The sequence below is a fragment of the Tenrec ecaudatus genome, chromosome 4, assembly GCF_050624435.1.
Source record: "Tenrec ecaudatus isolate mTenEca1 chromosome 4, mTenEca1.hap1, whole genome shotgun sequence".
Classification (NCBI taxonomy): Eukaryota; Metazoa; Chordata; class Mammalia; order Afrosoricida; family Tenrecidae; genus Tenrec; species Tenrec ecaudatus.
This window is the reverse complement of record NC_134533.1, coordinates 85287664-85311247: the sequence shown is the minus strand read 5'-3', so window position 1 is coordinate 85311247 and position 23584 is coordinate 85287664. Positions and strand designations below refer to the sequence as shown.

General features: G+C 44.0%; 1 protein-coding gene across 1 annotated transcript in view; it reads left to right on the top strand.

Annotated features, from left to right (window-relative positions):
• The first annotated feature begins 275 nt into the window (after positions 1-275).
• RAB38 (RAB38, member RAS oncogene family) overlaps positions 276-23584 on the top strand; it is a 53673-nt gene continuing 30364 nt past the window's right edge. The window contains exons 1-2 of the mRNA XM_075548698.1: positions 276-555; positions 16338-16618. Of these exons, the coding sequence (XP_075404813.1) occupies positions 354-555; positions 16338-16618 (483 nt within the window). The 5' untranslated portion in view covers positions 276-353. The remainder of the gene's footprint in view (positions 556-16337; positions 16619-23584) is intronic.

The following is a 23584-nucleotide window of genomic DNA, read 5'->3' as shown; positions in this document are numbered from 1 at the left end:
GGTCTCCAGCTAATGGAGCGACCTTGGATGTTTCGTTTCCTCACACACACTTTAAAAAAAGGGAAAATAAAACCCACACCTCACCGCTTGGGGCCACCATCGCAGGGGAGGTAAGTCCTCGGAGGGGGAGCCTGTCACACCCTGGGCGCTGCTCGGGAAGGAGGCGCCCCCTCTCCGGCGGCGTTCCCCTCCGGCGGTTGGGGAGGAGTCCCGCCCTCGGAGCCGCCCAGCGCCGCTCGCCTCCCGCGCGCGCCCCGCCGGCTCCAGCGCTCCCCGCGGGGCAGTCGTTCTCCGCCCGCCTCCCGTGCGGCCGGGCTCTGCTTCCCGGCGCTGCGCCCGGGCCGGCCGCCAGCATGCAGGCCGCGCACAAGGAGCACCTGTACAAGCTGTTGGTGATCGGGGACCTGGGCGTGGGCAAGACCAGCATCATCAAGCGCTACGTGCACCAGAACTTTTCCTCGCACTACCGGGCCACCATCGGCGTGGACTTCGCGCTCAAGGTGCTCCACTGGGACCCGGAGACGGTGGTGCGCCTCCAGCTGTGGGACATCGCAGGTGAGCGCCCGCGGGGAGAGGGGGCCGGAGTGCCCGGCCCGGCGCGCTCGGCCGCCCGCCTGCCTTCTCCCGGGCCCGGAGGCAGCCGGTGGCAGGCAGGCCGGCCGGACTGATCTCCCCGAGGCAGCTGCCAGGGACGGGCGATTCCTGGTAGAGCGCAAACTGGGTTTCGAATGAAAGAAAAAGTTTCTGGCTCGAGCCGAAACTTCTTCCGTTGCCCTCCCCGGCGTTGTCCCCTCCAGCATCCACTCCTGCGTTCGGCCTGCCGCGCGTGGGGCTCCCTACGGACCCAGAAGGAAGCTGGGCGCTGGCAATCCAGTCATGAGTCGGCACCGTGTCTTACCTGCCTCTGCCTGCCCAGCCTAGTCTGTCCCGGGAAGCCCTAGGATCGGATAGGCCCTGGCCAGAAAGTTACAGTTTCTGTTTCCAATATCACGCTATTTCCACAGTTTGCCAACTTTCATTTCTAAAGTTAATCAAGTGAGTTTGGGGTTCACCGCTGTGGTCAAAAGAGGCCGGGTGGCCCAGGGCAGTAAGCCTTGAGTTTTGAACCAAGATGGGAGGTACCAACCCACAGTGCGCTTAGCAGGAGACACATGGGTCTGTATGCTCAGGTAAAGATGTAGTCCCGCACTGAAGCCTATGGAGCAAGTCTACCCTGCCCGATAGAGTTGCTGGGAGTCCGAATGGACCGGATAGTGAGGACACAGTGAGAAAGCCCAGGACCTTTCTGTGTATAAAACACCACGGGCCATCTAGTATTTCTCTCTCTGGTGGTCTCCCTAGCCTATCAGAAGGAGGCCACTTTTTCTTCATTTTTTTCCCCTGTGAAGTTTACATTGGAGCTTTGAAATCAGAAGTGGCTATTGAGGGTTTGTACCAAAAGGTTCGAGTGCACTGCGCCTGGTCCCTCCTATTGCTGCTGTTGGAAACCAGGCCACATCCAGCCCCTCCTTACAAGATCCTGGCGAGCTGCTCAGCAACATGCTCAGGGCTTTAGAACAAGCTCCCTCAGCTCAGTTTGCTGAGGGAAGCTGGAGGGAAGTTGGACGACGCTGGCCCAGTAATCTTCCAGTGTGGAAGTTTCAGGATCATTTGGGATTCTTCATAAGCCACTTCCAACAGGTCCCACTTTTTTCCCCTGACTATTTCAGCGTCTGTGACACCAGGAATCTTTCTAAATGCTGGGCCCAACCTGGCTTAATTCTGCATTAGAAAATAGGTTCCTTTGAGTTGGTGCACTTGACTGGAAACACTTTATCATAGCTTGGAGCAAGAACAATTGTGGAAAGTCTTTGAAAGGCATTTCTTGTTCTGGGAACTCCAGCGCCTCTTTAATCAGGAGCTGCCAGGTCTTATGATAAAGCGTTTGGCTTGCAGACAGATTCAGGCATTTGACATCATCCTCAGCAGCTTCAGTAGCACAGGGCTTATCAGAGACCAGAAGACGTCACCAGCCAGAACGTCCTCGGACTTTTCATTTAAAACCTCCACTCTCCGCCTTTGTCCTTTGCCGTGGCAGGCTTGAGGGTCTTAAATCGATGTGGGCTACTTAAAACTTGCCAGGACTCTAGTTTGAAATTCACTTACTTTTGAAAAGTGGATCTAGTTATACTTTTACTATCCGTGTCAAAGCGAAGGAATAAGGTGACCTTGAACATTTTACATAATGCCTATGGGTCCCTTCTCCAGGGACTGGATAAGGTCATCATGTTTGGTAGAGTGTCAGCAAACAGGAGAAACACCTTTAATGGGATGGATGACCTTGTGGCCAAAAGAACAGACTCACACAACAATTGTGGGGATGAGGAGGGGCCTGGCGGTGTTTTGTTCTGATCACGCAGTCAGTGTGCGTCAAAACCAACCCTCTGGCTCCCAACAAGAGCAACGACTAGCCTTGTTTTCTTTGGTTAACAGAGGAGATAGAAGGGTGTAGAGATTAAAAACCTAAGTTCCAGATTTGAACTGCTTCCATATGCATCTCTGTTCGATCTATAGAAAGTGGTTGATCTTAGGCAAATCCCCTAAGTTCCTTACCTCAGTTTCTTTCTCTTTAAGCCAAGAAAATGCGTTCTTCCAACAAATGAGAGACAAAAAGAGAGAATGGTCAACATGTGATAGCTAAATGCAGTAGTCCCTATTGCTTAAAGAATCTGAAAAGATTATTATTAAACTAGCTACTATGTTTGTTTGTTGTTGTTTTTAAATTTGTGACTGTAGCCCCCATAGGAAAGGCGTAAGAAACGTATCCAAGAACTATAGCTATTATGTAACATTCATGGAAGTGGAAGTCAAGAAATCAAATACATATTGCATCGGGCAGAATTTATGTAACAGAAGCAGAAGTTATACAGCACCTATAGAAGCAAGGAGTTATCCAATCAAATGCATTGGGTAAATCTGCGAACCCCTTCTTTAAAATGTTGAAGAGCAGAGGTGACACTCTGAGTATTAGGGTGCAGCGGACTCCAACCTTGGTCTTTCCAACCATATGAAGAAGCTGCATAAGAAATAAGGAAGACCTCGGAAGAATGAAGGCGCTGGCAAAGGACATCACGCTCACTTTCAGAAGAATGAACACATTTATTTCAGAATAAGTACGGCCAGATGCTCTGGAGAAGGGATGGCGAGACTTCATCACACATACTTGGGACATGTTATCGGGCAAAGGAAGGGCACTGGGCTTGGTAAACTAGAAAGTCTAGTAAAAAGAGGATGACCCTCAACGGATAGATTGGTGTGGTAGTTGCAACAATGGCTCAAATTCAGCCAAGATTGTGACGATGGATCAGGACTGGGCAGTGTTTATTCTACTGTAGGTATGGTTGGTGTGCGTCAGAATTGAATTGATGGCAACTCACAACAACAAAAAACAGGGTAACCATTATACAAGAAGCGCATTATACACATTTTGATTAAATCCTAATAAATTATTTTCTGTCCCAGCTCCATTTTTAAGCCTCCTTCCTAATGTAACATAGAGTCATGAACCATTTCACTCCCAAGTTTAGAAATGCCTCCTACCTAACCCATGGCTCTTGGAAGAGGTTTGCACTCATGCCAATGGGGCCTCAATCAAAAATCTTTGGAAGTTTGGAACTCCGTTCTTTAGACCAAGTGGTGACCAGAATCCTAGCCAGGGAAATTCTTCAAATCTAACTGTGATGCTGACTTACATTTCTGTTCAGCAGTTTTAAACCAAACAGCCATGCAGACTGGGTGAGCGGCTGTACAGCAGGAAAAGCTGATTGAGGGAATCTTGGGCCTTGTGGGAATGATTCAGGCACAGCACTGGCATGTTTCAAATTGCATAGGTGGCCCTGTGGGTAATGAGTTCATAAGAAAGCCAGACCCATCGGAACCTAGACAGGCGTGAATTAAGTGTACCTTAGAACACCTTCAAACCACAGCTGACTCCCCATGATAAGAATGCAGTTCTCCCTTTTCTGTGCTCTCCTCTGGTGTTTGCCAGCAAAGCACAGGCAGCGATGGTCTGAGCTTAGCTCTGAGAGGGCTGATACGGGGGAGGAAGAGGTGATTGTTCAGTCACTTGCACTGTTGTGATAAAATGTCAGCTCTGCCTGGTATGGAGGAATCTTTAATCAGTCTGACTTTCTCTTTGTTCTTCCATTTCAGTTTTATATATATATATATTATACATATATATACACATATATATCTATATCTGTATATATGTATATATATACATATATATATCTATATCTGAAGCATATATATAACTGAAATATATATATATAACTGAAATACACACACACATATATATATACATACACACACACACACATATATATGTAAACATTGGCCAGTTTAACAATCTTCAACTATACAATTTGGTAACATTACTTGTGTTTATCACGTTGTGTAATCAAACACTAAAGGTGTCTATCAGGTTGTGTAATCAAAGTCATTATCCATTTCCAAATCTTTCCATCACCCCAACAGAAACGAAGCAATGAGTTAGCCTTTCCCCTTCTTTCTGCCCATGTCTATCAATCATTAATAAGCTTATGTCTGTTTATATATGCCTCTTCTAGATATTTCAGATAAATAGAGCACGTAATATTTACCCTCTTATTTCTGACCTATTTTACTTATAAAAATGTCATCAATCAAGTGTATCTATGTTGAAGCAGATGTCAGAACTCCATATCTCTTTGCGCCTGAGTAATATTCCATACTGGGTGTGTACTACATTGTGTGTGCCCACCAGCTCTTGATGGGCACTTACGTTGTTTCCACCTTTTTGGAGATTGCTGCAATAAATACTAGATATTCATTTGGTTCAGTGCCAAGTAAGACCAATTTATCTAATGTCTCATAACAACTCAGACTGCCAATCTGATCCTGAAAGGTTCCAAAAATATCTTTGAGAGGCATGTGCAGCAGGATATGGCTCTCACAAATATGGGGCAGCAATTTCCCACGACTAAGAATTTTACCATTGAGGAGATGCTGAGTCAGCTCTTGGTTCAGAAGCCCTTACCAGAGTCCGTGAAACCTAGCAAATTTGCCCCTGGCTCCCCAGCTATAAGTGAACTAGCTGGATTCAACCCGATTCTGTCTGACATGAGATTAAGCCATGCTCTTTATCACTACAGGGCTGTTGATGTGTGGCACACAGTCAGGTCACAGGCCTCGCCCCTTTTCCCTTTTAATATTGCTGTTGCTTTTGTAGGTGGGTTGTCTTCTTTCTTCTTTCTAACTGGTTTGGGGACATTAGTCAGTACCACCATGCAGAGAGGGTGAAAGGAAGTGTAATGGCAGTCTGTTTCTGAAAATGTGGTTCTTGGGTATGATATCCATTCATGGAGTGGCCTTTTTGTTCACTTCATGTATTACTCAGGAAAAAGCAAACAACAACATTATAGATAAGAATCTTTTCCTCGCGTCTTCTAAAGTGTTCTGTATAATTACTGACCACTTTGAAAAAGGGCTGTACAATTTGGACTCTTTGGGTCCTGTTGCAGGAATACAGACATCATGACAGTCACCCTTTATTTATACAGACGGTGAGGCATGCTGCGTCTTTAATTGTCAAGTAAACTAGCTTGCTTTGTAGAGACAATGGACTTTCCAGTTTGAATTCAAACTCCCAGCCTCCTAGAGTCCAAGAGAGTCAACTGCCTCCTTCAAATAAAATACATGGAATATGCAGATGTTGCTTAGCATTGAACAAGCATAAAGACTTTGCTGAGCTTTGTTTGCTCCATCTGTGAAATGGTGATTGTTGCCCTCCAAAGCCACATATTTGGACCTGTATTCTCTCTGTCAGCTTCAATACCTATTATCTGACAGTGTTTATGGTTCTGGGTAAGTACATGAAGTTTGTCCCAACTCCTTTGCTTAGTTTTATGACTTGCACATGTTACTGAACCCTCTACCTTTATTCTTGTCTGTGTAGTGGGGTTAAGAACAGGCCCTCCATCTTAGACTTGTTAAAATAATTAAAGATGTTAATTCATATAAACTTGTGCCTACCTATAATAAACACTAAATAAATGTTACCGATAGCCTTTTGTTAAAAGTGTAGTTGTTGCAGGCTATTATAAGACATCTTTTCCTGCTTGGTCTTCTTGGAATTGCTGAGGGTGAGGGTGTGCAAAGAGCAAAGGGTGTTGAGCTCATTTTATTTTGAGAAAATAAAACAATGGAGGTGGAAAGAACCTGCCTGAGACCACCAAAGCTAACAAGTGGCACCGGAGACCAAGAGCAGGTCCATTTACCTCTAGCTGTGTGTATGTGTGTGTGTGTGTTTAAAGGGATGACCAAATCCACTGGGGATCAGAAAATCCTTCCCATATTTGTTAAATAATTCTAAGATAGCAGCTTTCTTAATATAGGTGAACTTACTAAAACTAATTCCATGGGCTATTTTTAGTCTGATTATTTGTTTAAAGAAAAGTATGAGACCTGATCCTCCTTGCTTGTTTCATGTCAGGACCTTTCTTGGGATTGGGTTTCTTGTATTCCTTTTACCCAGCATTGAATATTAAGGGCATTACTAGTGCATCTGACTTTTCCATCTAAATTAGCTACTTCATTTAAGCTGAGTCAAAATCACCGAGTCTGAAACAAAATGTGATGACAACACACACACACACACACACACACACACACACACACACACCACACACACACACACACACACATCTGCTGAACTGCAAGGATACTGTACTAACCCTTATTTCATATATACACCACCACCATCACCAACTAACATTGAGCCCAGCTCTGACGCATGGTGCCCCAATGGATGGCAGAGTAAACCTGAGTTCCCCAGGGTTTTTATTTTTATTATTTTTTTTAAATTAAAAAACATTTTTAGGGGCTCATACAACTCTTATCACAATCCATACATATACATACATCAATTGTATAAAACCCATCTGTACATTCTTTGCCCTAATCATTTTCTTTTTTAATTTTTTTTAAATTTTAACAATTTATTAGGGGCTCATACAATTCTTATCACAGTTCATACATATACATACATTAATTGTATAAAGCACATCTGTACAGTCCCTGCCCTAATCATTTTTTTCTCCTCTTTTCTTTTTTTACATTTTATTAGGGACCCATACAACTCTTATCACCATCCATACATATACATACATCAATTGTATAAAGCACATCCATACATTCCCTGCCCCAATCATTCTCAAAGCATTTGCTCTCCACTTAAGCCCCTTGCATCAGGTCCTCTTCCCCCCCCCTCCCTCCCCTTTCCCCCCTCCCTCATGTGCCCTTGGTTATTTATACCTTGTTATTTTGTCATATCTTGCCCTATCCGGAGTCTCCCTTCCCCCCTTCTCTGCTGTCCCTCTCCCAGGGAAGAGATCACATGTGGATCCTTATAATCAGTTCCCCCTTTCCAACCCACTTACCCTCCACTCTCACAGCATCACCCCTCACACCCTTGGTAATGATTAATTTGTTTCTGGAAATAAACTACCAGGCCTTTCTTCCATGGCACCTCTGGGTTGACTCTAATTTTTAACTTTTCAGTTAGTAGTCAAGCATTTTAACTGTTTCTACCACCCAAGGGTTGTCTGTCTGGTCTCTCTCTCGCTCTCTCTCTCTCTCTCTCTCTCTCTCTCTCTCTCTCTCTCTCTCTCTCACACACACACACACACACACACACACACACACACTGCCTTGTACTTAAATATAAAGTTGGAGACTAAATTTTAAATTTGGAGTTGTTGGAGTGACAGCCAACTGTGATTTGGAATATGAAGCATTGCTCACAGGTAAATTAAGAAATTAGGAAGTTCGCTTGGGTGATACTCAGTTGAGAATGATTTGTTTTTCCTGAGTGGATTACAGAAAGGAGACAAGGTAGGTGAGTTGGATAAGAGGTCTTCCTTTAATCCATTCACTCCTTTTCCTGCTGGGCTTCTCGCTTTTAAACAAGAAATCAATATTAATTGTTACCTCGTTCTTTGAAGAGCACTTGGGCTACCCATTCCTTTCTATTTCACACGTCCGTTATGAGCATGGCTAAGGGCCTCTTTCACGGAGTACTACGTGCTCTGTGGCCACAAGAGACGAGTAACTGTGTACTGCAGTCATGGAGTCAAGGACTTGGTGATGTCATTGGGAAGATAGGTGCCAGGGGCTGATAGCATGCAGATGGGACAGTAATGTAAGAAAGCCACATATGGACCAATTCCCTGACATTAGTTGACTTTTGCTGGCAGTGACCAGAGAGAATAGGGTAGAGCTGACCCCTTTGGTTATGTTGTTGTTGTTGTTGTCAGGTACCATCAAATCGGCTCTCACTGCCTGGTTCTGTGTCAGCCTCGCAATTGGTCCTATGCCTCCCCCCATTGCTGCAGCCATGCGGTCCATCCATCTCATGGTGGGCCTTTCTCTGTTTTTGCTGCCCCTCCACTTTTCCAAGCAGGATGTCCTTTTCCAAGTACTAGTCTCTCCTGACAACATGTCCACAGCACGTAAGAGGAAGTCTTGCTGTCCTTCCTTACCTCTAAAGCACACGCTGGCTGTACTTCTTCCAAGACGTACTTGTTTGTCCTTTGGTGGCTCATGGTACTTTCAATATTCTTTGCCAGCACCACAATTCAAATGATTGATCGCCTTCAGTCTTTTTTAGTCAAAGTCCGACGTTCACATGCATGCATCAATTGAAAATACCACGGCTTGGGTCAGGTGCACTTAACTCCTCAGAGGAACATCCTTGTTTTCACCACTCTGAAACGGTCTTGTGCTGAGCTCAGACTTTGATCTCTTGACTGCTGCGTACATGAGCATTAATTGTGAGTTGTGGGTTATAGCTCAGCACAAAGCCGCTAACCCACTACACTTCAGGGGTTCCCTCTTTGCCCTTCAACGTCTTGTAAACCTGCGCTCACTGTGAAAATACGGAACCACTCCATCTTCAAACCCACTGCTGGCAAGTGGATTCTGACTCACAGGGACCCTGGATAAGGCTTCCAATTCCAAATGTTTAGGTGAGCAGACAGCCTTTCTCGTGCAGCTTGGTTGGCGCGTTTGCGTGGTGGGCCTTGAGGTCAGCAGCCTAACCCAGACCATCCTCAGTGTTCCTGCTGGCAACTCTCTTGACCACAGTTACCTTCACGTGCCGCACAGACAGCTTTTGTACCTTTGAAAAGCCACCAGCGTTTAATTGCCCTAAAGTAAGGTTAATGAGAACCATAATGCACTGGTTCTGACTAGCCTCCAAGTTCCATTTAAAGATACCCTTAGGAATGGACCTCGTTTATAACCCGGAGACTAGCCATCATAGAAACTCTCGGCAGGGCCTGATGAAGTGACCGGGTGAGGGATCCAGTTCGTCCAGGTGCCGGGAGTGGAGAGCAGGTCAGGGATGAGGTGTGTCCAATTGGGAAGACGCCTGACTCCGGATGAAGGACGCATCTTCTAGTTCATAGCCCAAGACGCGCAACCTCGAAAACACCCTACGAACCCACAGGGGAAAACAAATGAACACTTCACCACCCGAAACCACTGGGTCATCATTCAAAACGCTCTCTGCACAATGTGTTCCTAACCTGAACCATTAAGTACTACTTCCGGCTTTCCTAGGAAACCGGAGCGAAGCTTACTCACGAAGCTGTCTCCCTATTTGCCTTTCCACAAAGCTCATAAATGGCATTGGGATAATCCAAAGATTCCTGTGTTATCATGTAAATCTCACAGACGGAAAACATGAGATTTCCAAGAAAGCAGTAACAAGATGAAAGTAGCATTGGCTTCTTTTAAAATGAAATTGTCTATATTTTCTGATTTCACAATTTTGGGTTAAATTTCTTTGATAAATTTGATAGAATCAACTAGCTTAAATCTAATGCAACATCTCTGGGATGTGACAGTGTGAAAACAAGGAATCCTCAGCATTTTGTTTCCTAATATGGAATTTGATATTGGTTAACTCAAATGAATTTAAAATACAGATCACACATTTGCAACTGTTCGCGTGTTCAAGATAGTGCAACACCTGCGTGTGTGGACAATATGCAAGATTATTATTGTTGCAAAGTAGTTCAATTTTTCTAAAATACTCTAGAAGCCATAAAACATGATAGCCACCCAACTACGGCCCGTCAGTGTTTGTTGTCTGCTACCGGCAGCAGCCACAACTTGCGTGCCAGGGAGGCATACTCTGGCACTAGGATGGTGGAAGTCATGCCACCGATATTTCAACGGCTTGCAAGATGACCCAGGGGGAGCAGGTCTGATTGGAACTTCAGTCTAAGAACAGACGAAGACTAAAATTCCACACAACAGCACCCTGATCAACGGAGAAAAGATTGAATATACCAAGGAATTGGTTTTGCTTGGATGAGCAAACAATGCTCATGGACGCAGCAGTCAGAAATAAAATGAGGCGTTTTATTGGGAAAATCATCTTCAGAAGATTAAAGAACAGTGTTGTCACTTAGCGGACTCAGGTGCTCCTGAGCCAAATCATACTCTGTTCAATTGCCCCACCTCATGTGAAAATTGGAGAAAGAATGAGGAAGACCCGAGACGTTTCAATTCAGTTGAATGATGGAGTCGGTGAAGAGTGCAGAAGACGCCACGGGCTGTCAGAAGAAGAAGCCTATCTGTGTTGAAAAAAGGACACCCGGAATGCTCCTTAGAATTAAGGAGGGTGAGGCTTTATCTCAGGGACTTGGGCATCTTATCAGGAGAGACTAGTCCTTGGAAAAGGATGTAATGCTTGGTAAAGCAGAGGGTTAGTGAGAATAGCAAGATCCTCGCCAACAGGGATTGACACAGTGGCTGCAACAATGGCTCAAGGTCAGTCACCGTATGGATGGTGCCGGACCAGGTAGTGTTTCACTCTGTGGGGCATAGGCTTGTTATGAGTTGGAACCAATCTGATGGCACCCAAGGACAACAACGTAATCACTAAAGAGTCCTTGAGTGGTACAAATGGTTAACGTACTTGAATACTAAATGAAAGGTTGGATGTTTGGAGGTTCTAGTCCACCCAGAGGCTTCATGGGAGGAGGATTTGGTGATGCACTTCCCCACATTAGCCACTGACAAGCTGATGGAGCACAAATCTAATCTAACCCTTGTGGGGACTCCATGAGTTGGAATCGAAGTGTAGCAGTCAGTTTTTGGTTCCAGACATTAATGGGATTTCTGATGATGAATGAAGCGAAGCAGTATTTGGGGAAACAAATCTGACAGAGGCGTTCAGAAATTAAGGCACAAGTTCAGGTGTTAGAGCTCCTTGTGTTTGTGAAGGAGGCGGCGGCAGTTGCAAGGTCGCTCAGAAGCGTCCCTCTGAGTGGCCCTGGGGGTGTGATAGAGTGCCGGAGGTGGAAGACATGGAGACTTGGGTTCCTGCACAGTGAGGGTACGAGGGCACATCATTGGTTAGTGAGGAATGCCCAAGGGAACGATGACTTTCAAGCATCCAGTCTAGGATCAGACTGGCACAGTGATTTCTCAGAGTCCCAGAGTTTGCTGCTACGGACAGAAGGTGGTCGAGAATGAATTCAGACTAGTAGAAAACAGCGTGCTTCCCCCCACTCTTTACACACCTCATCCGAAGATTCATGGCTGCGCTCTACGCATGGGGAGCTGCTCTACAGTGCTAATTAAAATAGTGTTAAAGGCATATTAAGACATTTTTGTCTTTGTGTATTTTATCTAGAAAGCCATGGCATAAAATGTAAATTTCAAGTGCTTGGGACAGGGGACCACGTGTCGATTTCACGGAGCCTCAGAATCGGAGGACAGCAGCAGAAAGGCATCTTAGAGATCAGCCGGACCAACCGCATTTTACAAATGAGAAAACTCAGGGAGAGAAAGCTATTTGTTCATGGTTGCGCTGGTAACCACCGCTAAAGACTCACGTCTTAACCCCCTCAGTTCACTGCCTTCTCCCATGAGGCTGTTGATCGCCACTGAAGCCGTCATATTAATTTTTGAAATTCATTTGGTTGCTTTGTCACTCAGCACCCTTCAAGTTAAATCATGATCCACATCGATGCATCTGTGGAATGTGCCTTTTGCGACTAAGAGATGTGGGTCTGACATGATGAACTAGATCATACTCCATGCAGGGTCCAGGGGAAGCGTAGGCTAGAAGTTCAGAACACAATATCTGAACTATGGTAGCTATCAAGAAATGGGTTAAAAGAGTGGGCTAAATCCAGAGGCTGATTTTGAACATAGTCTCTGTCTTTGTCTTGTTTGTTTTTTTAAGTACATGGCCTATATTAAACCCTTCAGCTTCTACTTTGCCTGTAGGTAGACACAGTTCTTAGGGAACTGAGTACCGTTTTGAAAATAAGACACAGCCGAAAGCGTTCAGCTGACAAACTACAGGGAAACACAAATGAGTGTGACAATACCTTTTCTTAGTGTGACCCTAGGCTGGAAAGGCAAAATACAAACCTTCAGTGTCTGCTGGCCCAATGAACTCAATATACAAAGGACATTTCTTTCCAGAAATAAGCTTTTGTCTGACACACACACACACACACACACACACACACACACACACACACACACACTCAAACGCACACAAGCGCACTTTTCTTTGTGAACACACATGAAGGTAAAAAGGGACTCGGGAAGCACAGTGAAGAAGAACTTGGTTGTTAACAGAAAGGACCGTGGTTCAGAGTCACCGGGGGATAATGGTCATCTGCTTCCATGAAGATTATAACACTGAAGCCTCAATGGGGCAAGCTTATTCAGCTTATTCAGAATTGACTGGATTGCAGTGGGGTGGGTTTGTGAAGTTGTATGCCTATGTATCACACTTTGGCACAGTTTTTAAAATGACCCTGTGCCATATTTTTGAAACATAAAATCTTTCATCCAGAGGGCCACCTTACTCTGCTCGGCAGACAGCTGGACAATCAGATTATTGACTAACCCATGACTCTGTGCTTTATCTGATTAGTTCCCTGAAAGGAATCATAAGACATTCATGAAAAGCCTAGAGGCCTTCAGAGTTCTGAATAATCACAGAGGCCTTTCCCGCGCCCCACCCCCACCGCCCCCCGCCCTGTATTTTCTTGAAAGGCAGTGGCCATCCTGAGCATTATCAAAGGAGATCACTGTTTGCATCAGAGACTTGAAAAGAAAGAATGGAAACGAATGAAGTTTAAAGGTCATTCAGGAGAAATGAAAGTTCATCTGTGGTTGGTGTGTCATATGAAAAACATTTTATAACTTTCTTTCATTGACTGGATGCTTGTGGGAGCAACCCCCCCCAAAAAAAAATACCCCAACAACAAGAAAACAACCTCTGTAGAAGAACTCATGTAAGAAGTGCTTTGAGATGGTCATGTGCTGGTCCTGACAAAATGCTCTTCTTCACAGGGTGGGCTAGACACACTGGAGCACAGTGCACACATGAGCATCTAGTGACGTCAGTTCCCTAGGATGGGCATCCTCCTTGACCTTCCATTGCCCTAAATACTTAGGGATCATTCTCTTTTCACAACCTAGAAAATAACAAAATAACTTTGAGCTCAAAATTAAGTGTAAAGATCCAAGTGAGGCATATTGACCTTATCTTCCTGAATCCACTCCACTTTTAGTATTTCATTCCCTCCAAGCAAGTTAACTTGCTAAAAATACAACTACTGTTGTTTTCATGCACCTAGCTTTACATAAATAAGTCCCCAAATTAGCATTAAAAGCTTTTGGCTGGTTACATGCTTTGCAAGGTTTGGTTTCAAGGACCGGCCTTCATTAGCTCCTGTTGCAGCAACCACAGTGGCTATAGCTGGAAATAATGTAATCTTGCGTACTATTTTTAGTCATCTGAAAATAACTGTAATTTTTTCACCATAAACTTTGGCCTGCAATTCTGATTTTAAAGTACTGGTAATCATATCTTTCATATTTTTGAGTATGCTACGGAAATGGAAAGAACACGCAAGTCCCATACAGTTTGAACGTACTGTGCTGCGTGCTATGAGTTTCCTCCACATGGTCACTCTTTGAGGCACGCATTATCATCACCATTGTGCAAGTGAGGATGGTAAAGCGTAGAGTGTTCAAAAACTCTGTCAATCTACCTTTGGAAATTAAAAAAACAACAACTGAGCATCAGACCAGAACTGCTTGCAGCTCAAACTGATGTCATGATGCCAATCCTCAGTCTTTTTTTCTCTTCCTTTCTTTTCTCTCTCTCTTTTAAAAAAAATAAAGGTCCCTTGTTTGCCCCATAAATTTCATTTAATGGTATAATGTTAGTTCATTGTTGAATTCCTGGCATCTAGACCAGCAACTGGCACAGGTATCACAGCTGTCTAATAAAGACCTGCCCTATTTAACTGAATGGGACATTGCTGGAACAAAAACCTGATGGAGAAAACAGCACAATAATCGAGAGGATATAATGGTGGAAAATATGCATTGACTATAGATTTCAACATGTCAGGTGTGAACCCTGCTCCCTAAACTTACCATCTACATAATTTGAGCAAGTTACTTCACCTCTCTAAGCCTTGATTTTCTCATTTACAAATGGGGACAAGAATTGTACCTTCCTGATCATGTAGATAATATACATTTCTGATGGTTAGTAAACATATGATACAGGTTAATTATTATTATCCCCTGAGTTGGAGTAGACGGTAGATACCCTTGTGATATAATGTCTAATTCACTAATGTATGATGCTGGTTCTCATATATCTTCCCACTAGAATGCAAGTTTACATTATAGTTTGAGTTAGTTTATTGTGCCAACCTGGCTGATAAACATATGTGGGGTTAATTGAAGGGCAGAGAGATAAATGGCTTGGTGAGCCTTAGCAGTTCCCTGCTTCAGCTTGCAAGGCTGATTTCCTGCAAGACATCCCTAAGGAGAAGCCACATGGACCTACCCCAATGCAGCCCTGGGTGCTGTAGCAGCCGTGTGGAGACCCCTGCCAACGCTGAGATGCTTACACATTCACTGTCTCGACTTTCCTCCTTCAGTCAGCATCATTGCATCTGTTTTGTGAGATGAAGGAAGACTTTGTGGATTGGTGTCGGATATATGGGTTAATGGGTTAATGTTGAACTTGTGGACTTGGGTAATATTGGGTTGGGATGTTTTCTTGATGCGCACTTAACCTTTATATAAAACTCTCTCTTATACATGAGTTTCTGTGGGTTTGTTTCTCTAAAGTACCCAGACTCACACATAGTTAGAGTGGGTGGAGAGTCTCATGTTTAAATCATTATGCACAAGTGTCCAGGACAAGGTTGTCAAACAGAACGCTCTGTGATGAGGGAACTGTGTAGACTGGCCCTGTCCACACAGCTGCCCGCCACCTAATGTGCTTTCAGAACATCAGAGATGAGCGTCTGGACTACGCCTGGAGAACTTAATTTAAAATTTCATAAATTCTATACCATTTCATACCACTTTAGTTCATTTAAAATTAAAGTTACATTACAGCATGTTGTAAGTGGGCAATGTGATGGAACTTCAAAAAGTTCATAGAAAAATGGAATTACGGCATGATGGGTGGTACAAATATAACACCTTATTTTTTTAATCTCCCTTCGGCCCATTTAAAGTTGTTTCAGCTTTGAATGTTTTCTTTTCAATGAAAAGTTTTCTCTTTTGTTCTGTCCTTCTTGTTGATTTGCTTGATTTTTGTTTATGTTTTTCTATATGCTCTCTATATGTAATCCAGGGTAGGTAAATCTATAGAGGCAGGAACTGGGTTAATAATTTCCTAAGGATATGGTAGGGGGTTGGTAGGCGGTAGGATGCTAACGACGAGGAGTATGAGAAGAAAATATCCTGAAATTGATTGCAGTGACGATTGCAGAACTCTTCTTACTGTAATTGAATGATTAAAGTGCATGATAGATGAAGTGCATGCCAACAAACTTAAAAATATATAAGGTATTTGAATTTCCCATGAACTTTTTGAAGGCCCTTCATATATCAGATAGCATAGATTTGTTATGGGGCATAGCATGGTGCCAGAGCTTCCCAATATAAGTGCTTTTAGAACATCTGATATGCAGTATGTAGACTCTATAAAGGATTATAAAATCTATAAAAATAAATGAAATGCAGATATAATCTGAAAAGCAACATATTTACTAAATTAATAAACTCCTTCCTGAACACGGAAATTAAGAGCAGAGCTCCACTGTTGTGTGCCATGCTCACTCTTTAAAAATTAGCATTTCACTGAGTGGGTTGTTCCCCTGGTGGCCACGTGGCCCTCCAGACTATGGCTCCGTTTCCAGCTGTAATCATAAGTGTTGATTTGTGTTTCTTTTTGATGACAGGTCAAGAGAGATTTGGAAACATGACAAGGGTCTATTACCGAGAAGCTATGGGTGCATTTATTGTCTTCGATGTCACCAGGCCAGCCACCTTTGAAGCAGTGACAAAGTGGAAAAGCGATTTGGACTCAAAGTTAACTCTCCCTAATGGCAAACCAGTGTCAACAGTTCTGCTGGCCAACAAATGTGATCAGGGAAAGGATATGCTCTTGAACAATGGCCTCAAGATGGACCAGTTCTGCAAGGAGCATGGTTTCGTCGGGTGGTTTGAAACATCAGCCAAGGTAATATGACCTTAACAGATGAATGAGATGTAGGTAAGAGTGACACAGAAAAAAAGCACCTCATTGTCAGCATCAGGGTTTTGTGTCCTGATCTGTTTTATGCCATTGACTCTTATGGTCAAACCAAGGAGGTGGACAGGGCAGGAATTGCTGTCCACAATGTAAGATGAGAGTAGCTAAATCACTAGTACATGGTCACGCCGATAGTAATGAATAACTGCTTGTGTTTGTTGGGTGTTTATTGTCGACCAGGCATCCTTTGCATGTGTTTTCTCTTCCAATCCTCAAAACCACTTGATGAGGCTAAGAATATGTTTGTGAGCTGCTGTGAAGTGTGCCCCTGGCTTAAGGCAGCTCAGTGCATAACAGAACCATAAACCGACTTTGTGATCAGTTGGGGATGAAACTGTTGTGATTTGTATGGACTTCAATGACTGATTTTCAGGAAGAAATCTCCGAGACTTTCTGCCTAGTCCATCCTAGCCCGGAAGCTGTCCTAAAGCCTGTTGACATCATAGCCACACAAAAACCTCCTCTGAGAGACAGGTGGTGGCTGAGTGGGGAGTGCATCAGGTTCAAATTGGGTCTCCTGTCCATGTGGCAGGGAAGAATTCTGCGATGGAACCACCTGTGTCTCCAATAGTATGATGACTGCCCCATTTTATACTAACAAGAGGTAGACCTTAAATTCAGTGTCCACGACTTCGGTTGTGAATTTCTTAATCTACAAGTATTTTAAAAATGACTTCTTCATACTAGGAATGGTATCGTTGTTTTCCCTAGAAATGAAAAGATAGCAAGTACACAGAACTGCCAAGCAGAGAAGACCGAGACCATGGGGAGAGAGCAGACGGCAAGTGCACAAGCGGAGAGCGCATAGACCAGTCTGGCAGGCTGGCGGTGCAGCAGAGGAGCAGGAGGGGGAGAGAGAAGGAGGGGGGCTGCAGAGGTAGGGCCAGAAGATGAAGGAGAAGGATTTTACATTTGCCTCTGGGCCTCCCATTGCTGACTGATTGCCAGGCCTACGATTTTTGTCTAATCCCTTATGGTTTTTTAATATATGTTTATTTCTCAGTATCAGGAAAAAAGATTCTTGTGGAATATTTTGAGAATCTCAAGAAAACCCCACAACTTAAAAGTATGAAGGAAATAAAGACAACTCTACGTGCGATACATGTTTTTATGTATTTTTCAACTGTTCCGTGTGAACATTATTTGAAGCATATTCTACACACAGTTTTATATCATGGTTTTTCCACCTCTTTTTCCTTACTTTTTGTGGACTGCAGCTATTAACTCCGTGTCGAGCCCCAGCACTGTGCTGGCTGTTTTGAGTTTAGCTGGGAATAAGATCAGTATTGCTCCTGCAAGCACAGCATCCAAACGCCTTGCCATTGAGTCAATGCTGACTCCTAGCGATCCCCTGTGGGTTTCTGAGACTGTCCTGTTTACCTGACTACACAGCTCAGTGTTTCTCCTAGGGAGCTGCTGCTGGTTTTGAACTGCCAGCCACTTGGATCATAGTCCGACTTGTAACCACGACAGCAATTGGAGGGAGTGATCCTGGAAGCAGAGAGTCACGGAAAGGTCAAGAACGTGGACTAGCATAGTGGCGATGAGGATAAGACAGGAAAACTGATTTGAGGATATCTTTGATGTGCAAAAACTAGCAGGATTAACCAACTGCTTGGTGTGAGAGACGATGGAGAGTGAGAAGGGATGAAGGCTGGTGCTGTGCTCTCTGTCACAATTGGAATATTTGTGTTTCACCTAGAGTCATTTCACCTAGTCTCGGTACCCCCTTATCTCTCTTCCGCCTCTAGAGGTGCCTTTTGTTTGGAAAGTTGTTATTCTCCAACTCCGGGTACTTATGCTCCATTGGGAGGACCCAGTAATCCAGTGCACTTTCCCTCCTTTTCTTGAGAAATGCTTTAGTTCCCCTACATTTTAGGGACCTGCCTTTTATTTTAGATGCAGTGAGTACTGTTTCTACTTTTTAGCTGGTGTTGGAGCTTTCTGACGGTTGCACTGAAAGATAGGTAGGTAAAACTCGTCATTGTACTTTATTGCCAGGTTTCATGATGATTTCCACATGTGGTGGGTTTGCTTATTCCCTCTTATCCTTAGCTGTATTCCGGTTTATTCCACAGCTCCTTCCTATGCTTTCAAATTCGCTCCTTCAAAGAGAGTTTTTCTCTAACTCTGCAGCTTCCAGGTGCCCAGGCGAAAGAGAAGAATTTGGGGTGGGGGTGGGGCTTGTTTCAACTGACTGCTTTCCATCTCATTTTAGACAATATGACCCACACTTACAGGAGGAGTACAGTCTTCCACGGTTCATTGGTTTACTCAGCCAGCAATTATCTTTGAACAGCTGTTCTGAGCCAGACAAATATTCTAGAAACTGGGAATGAATCAGTTCACCTAAGAGACAGAATTTTACTTTCGACATCAACAACAGCACCTACAAAACACAAATGAAATAGCTAGTGTCTTCGATAGTGGTAAGCGCTAAAAGAAAGAAGGAAGAGGTCTCTATGTCTTCAGGGAGAGTTGGAGTTGCCTGTGGATCTCAGGACCTCTGAGGCAGATGCTCACCTCATTTTGACTTTTCTTCGTCAACCATTGCACAACCAAACTTGGTAAGGGGTGGGTGGGTATATCATTTAATTCACAGAGACCGCAGAGACAGGCTAGAGCAACCCCATCAAATTCCAAACTCATGACCAAAGCGTTGATTCTGGCTCATCGCAACCCTATAGGACAGAGGTGAGATGGCCAGTGGGGTTCCCAGACTGTATATCTTTATGGGAAGCAGACAGTCTCATCTCGATCACACACAGTGGCTGGTGGGTTCAAACTGCTGCCCTTGCAGTTAGCAGCCCAATTCATAAGCCACTGTACTAGCAGGGTCCTTGAGCCATCAGTGAGTCTATCTGGGTCTCTAAGGCATACTTTTTACCAGAGTAGATTGCTCGGTCTTTTCCTCTGGAGCTGCTCAGTATGTTGTTCTGCTTTCCTCTAGCACTTTGGAGCTTCCTTCCCCCCACTATCATGACCTTAACTCTACTTTACAAATCAGATTAGACCAGAGCATGCACACTGCTACAGATAAGAGCCTGCAACTCAGGGAATCCAGGATAGATAAACCCTTCAGGGCCAGCAAAGAGAGTAGAGATACCAGGAGGATTAGGGGAGGGTGGGGAGAGAAAGGGGAATTGATCACAAGGATCAATCTAGAACCCCCTCCCAGGAGGACGAATAATAGAAAAGTGGGTGAGGGGCGATGGAGGATGATGTAAGATATCAACAAAATCTATAATTTATCAAGAGTGGGGCGAGGGGATGAAATGGGAAGCGGGAAGAGAATGCTTTGAAAACGATGGTGGCGGCACATGTGCAAATGTGCTTGACATATTGAAGGATGTATGGATTGTGATAAGAGATGTAAGAGCCCCCAATAAATGTAAGGCTAAAAAAAAAGCGTGCGCGCGAGAGAATAGTGCTCCCTAATTTGAGGCCCGACTACTCGATGGTGCTTTCCCACTGACCTTCCAATCCTACAAATCTCTGCAAGTGGAAACTTGGAAGAAATTTGTATGGAGGTGGGATGTTTCACAAGCCTGAAGTACACTGAAGTTCTAATGCAGTGGTTCTCAACCTTCCTAATGCCACGGCCCTTTAATACAGTTCCGCATGCTGTGGTGACTGCCAACCATAAAATTATTTTCGTTACCACTTCATAACTGTCACTTTTCTACTGCTATGAGTCTGAATCGAGCAACCCCTGTGAAAGAGTCATTTGACCCCCAAAGGGGTCATGACCCACAGGTTGAGAACCGTTGTTCTAATGTAATCTAGAGGTTACAAGATTTCATTGGAATGCATAGAACTGGAGCAACGTTTCTCTTACCCCCAGAGACTGCTACTGAAGTGTCATTCTAAATGTCCCTTTGCTTTTCTTTTCCCACCCACTTTCCCCCCTTACCTCTCTGTGCCAGCCCTTCCACTCCCAGCCACCCTGGGCCTCACCAGAGTCCTCCCAGGCTTTTCCTTTCATGTGAAAACGATTTGTCCCTTGATGACAATGGTGTCACCAAATAGTTATCGTTATGGGGCTGACCAACTTTGCTGAGCAAAATATCCTCCAATTGTGTCCATGTCCTGAGCTTTTGGCTTGCCATTGTTTTAAGGAAGCATCCTATTCCACTGTGTTTATGTGCCGGAGTTGGTTTATCCATTCCTGCACAGATGGGGCTTTGGATTGTTTCCCTCTTTCTGCTAGTGCAGAGAGTACTGCGGTAAACACAGGTGCCCGTATATCTGTTCACGTTTTGTTCTTTATTTTGGTAGAGAGATTGCAAGACCATAAGGTGTTTGTATTTACATTGGTTTAAAGAAGTGCTATACCATTTTCAATAGTGACTTTGCAATTCTGTGATCCCACCAACAATGTATGAGTTTCAATCGCTTCATCTTCTCTCCAGAATTTTTTTTAACTTTGCAGAAAGTATCAGTGTGAGGTGGTATCTCATTGTTGTTTTAATTTGTATTTATCTTACAGCTAATGAAGGGAGATAATTCTTTATATGATTATTGGCCCTTTCTAAATTTCTTTTAAAAATCATTTTATTGGGAGCTCGTACAACTCATCACAATCCATACATACATCCATGGTGTCAAACACATTTGTACATTTCTTGCCCTCTTCATTCTCAAAACATTTGCTTTCTGCTTGAGCCCTTGGTATCAGATCCTCATTTCCCCCTCCCTCCCCATCCCCTCATGAACCCTCGATAATTTATAAATTCTTATTATTTTGTCATATCTTACACTGTCTGACATCTCCCTTCACCTACTTTATGATACCCTTCTGGTATTATCACTCTCACCACTGGTCCTGAGGGGTTCATCCATCCTGGGTTCCCTGTGTTTCCAGTTCCTGTCTGTACCAGTGTACATCCTATGGTCTAGCCAAATTTGTGAGGTAGAATTGGGATTATGAGAGTGAGGTGAGGAAGCATTTAAGAACTAGACGAAAGTTGTACGTTTCATCGTTGCTTCACTGCACCCTGACTGGTGTAAATTTCTTAATAATGAAAATGACTTTTTTTGTGCCAGGCTAATCCTAAAAGACAGTGCCTGGAAGTTCAGGATCAATACTCCAGCCTGGAGTGCCAGACTGTTCCCTCTTCTTAAAGATCTCTGTTAAAGCTTTGCTTACTTTCTGAGTTCACTATTGTATTTACAAAAGGAAGTCCCAGATGAAACCGTCTTCCTGAAGCTAAAGTGGTAACATTTGTGCTTCCAATTTATTCTTTTACCACAATGGGGAGCAGGGACCAATTCCAAAAGAAACATTTCTCCTCAACTGGAATCCACTAACAATTTTGTCCTCTTAAGCCCTGTCATAGTCAGTCTGGTGAGAAACATCTGGTTCCTCTTATGTCTATGAAACGTCACATGAGTCAAAGACCATGACTTCTGTCTTCAGTATCACCATCATCTTGTCCATCTCTGAAGTGGAAACAACCAGGGTGTTAGAAACATCCGTCATGAAGACGAACTCCCTTTTGGCCACTGACTCCCCTGCAAGGGAAATGCCTCTTGCTCTTCAGTCTTCTTCCTTGAGAGGTTGCGTGCTTAGCACCGCTGCCGGAACAATCCTCAGAGACCCAGATTGACTCGTGAGTTAAAGGTCTGAAAATCAGGATTTGAATGAATGCTGCCATCTCCGATTTTCTCATCAGCTCCTCGAACATTGAAAGCAGCGGAGAAAAGACAATGAAAAGGCAAATGCGTCAGCCTTCTCTTAGTCTCCACTTCGCTTCCTTTCTTCTTGCTCACTGCGGTCACTTACTTGGATACTTGTTGTCCTAGAAGCTGTGAAGGGTATTTGATTTATGGCCAGGAAATGTATAGTATACTTTTCTATAGTATAAATGTATAATTACAGCGGGCCCAGGTCCATTTTCCCCAAATGTCCCTCGTTTATACTTGGTGTCCCAGAGTAATTGTAGACAATTCCCCTGTTCCAGGTTGGCAACTTAAATTTGTATTTGTCACCTTGACAATCAGGAGCTTGCTTTCATCTTCTGTCTCTATCCTGCGCTTCATAATAAAAATGACTGCTCCTGTGTCCCAGCTCAATATGAGTTTGTAGACTGGTTCCTTTAGGCCATGAGCTGTACCCTGCTCATGCCATGGCTTCTGTAACGTCGACAGTTCTGTCTTCTGCATCTGTTTCGGGGGCGAGGACTTACTACTGGCTGACAAATCTACCTGGGGCATTATTGATGCCGCTGCCTACATCTCCACCTACTCTTGGGAAAACGCTCGGTGTTTGGGCCACACCACCACCACCCAGAATTGTTGTGAAAAGAGATGAAAAAGAGATGAAAAGAGATCCTAAAATGTATGTGGGTTCACCAGACACGCTTTTTATGAGAGGGGGGACGGCAGAACAACCCCAGCCTTAGCTAACCACAGGGTAGGCTGAGACCTTTTCTTAAACAAAGCAGCACAAGTGCTGCTTCCAGGTAGTTGACTTCCTAGCTGCCCTGCAGACTCAGGTCTGCTGCTATATGGGGCAGACAGCAGTTTCCTCATCAAGCCTTTCCTTTCTGGAAAGGCAGTGTACAATTCTACAGTCTCCGATAGTTCTTAAAGAAGCTTTTCATCATATCTAATCAGCCAGCATTCGTTTTTGACCTTGCCACGGAGAATGCGCATGAGTCTCCTTGGTCCTGCACACTTGTGAAAATGGATTGTAACCACTGCTTTCCTTTCTGTAGGAATTCTTAGTCGGGGCCTTCTCCTCCCAGACACAGTCACAGTAGAGCACCTCCCAGGGACAGTTCTACCTGTGAGTCATCATTATCTTAATGGCAGAGAGTTTGAAATACTTTTTGTTTACTTGTTTCCTCTTGTAATTTGCATTCAAATTTCCAGAAATTATTAATAGTCCTT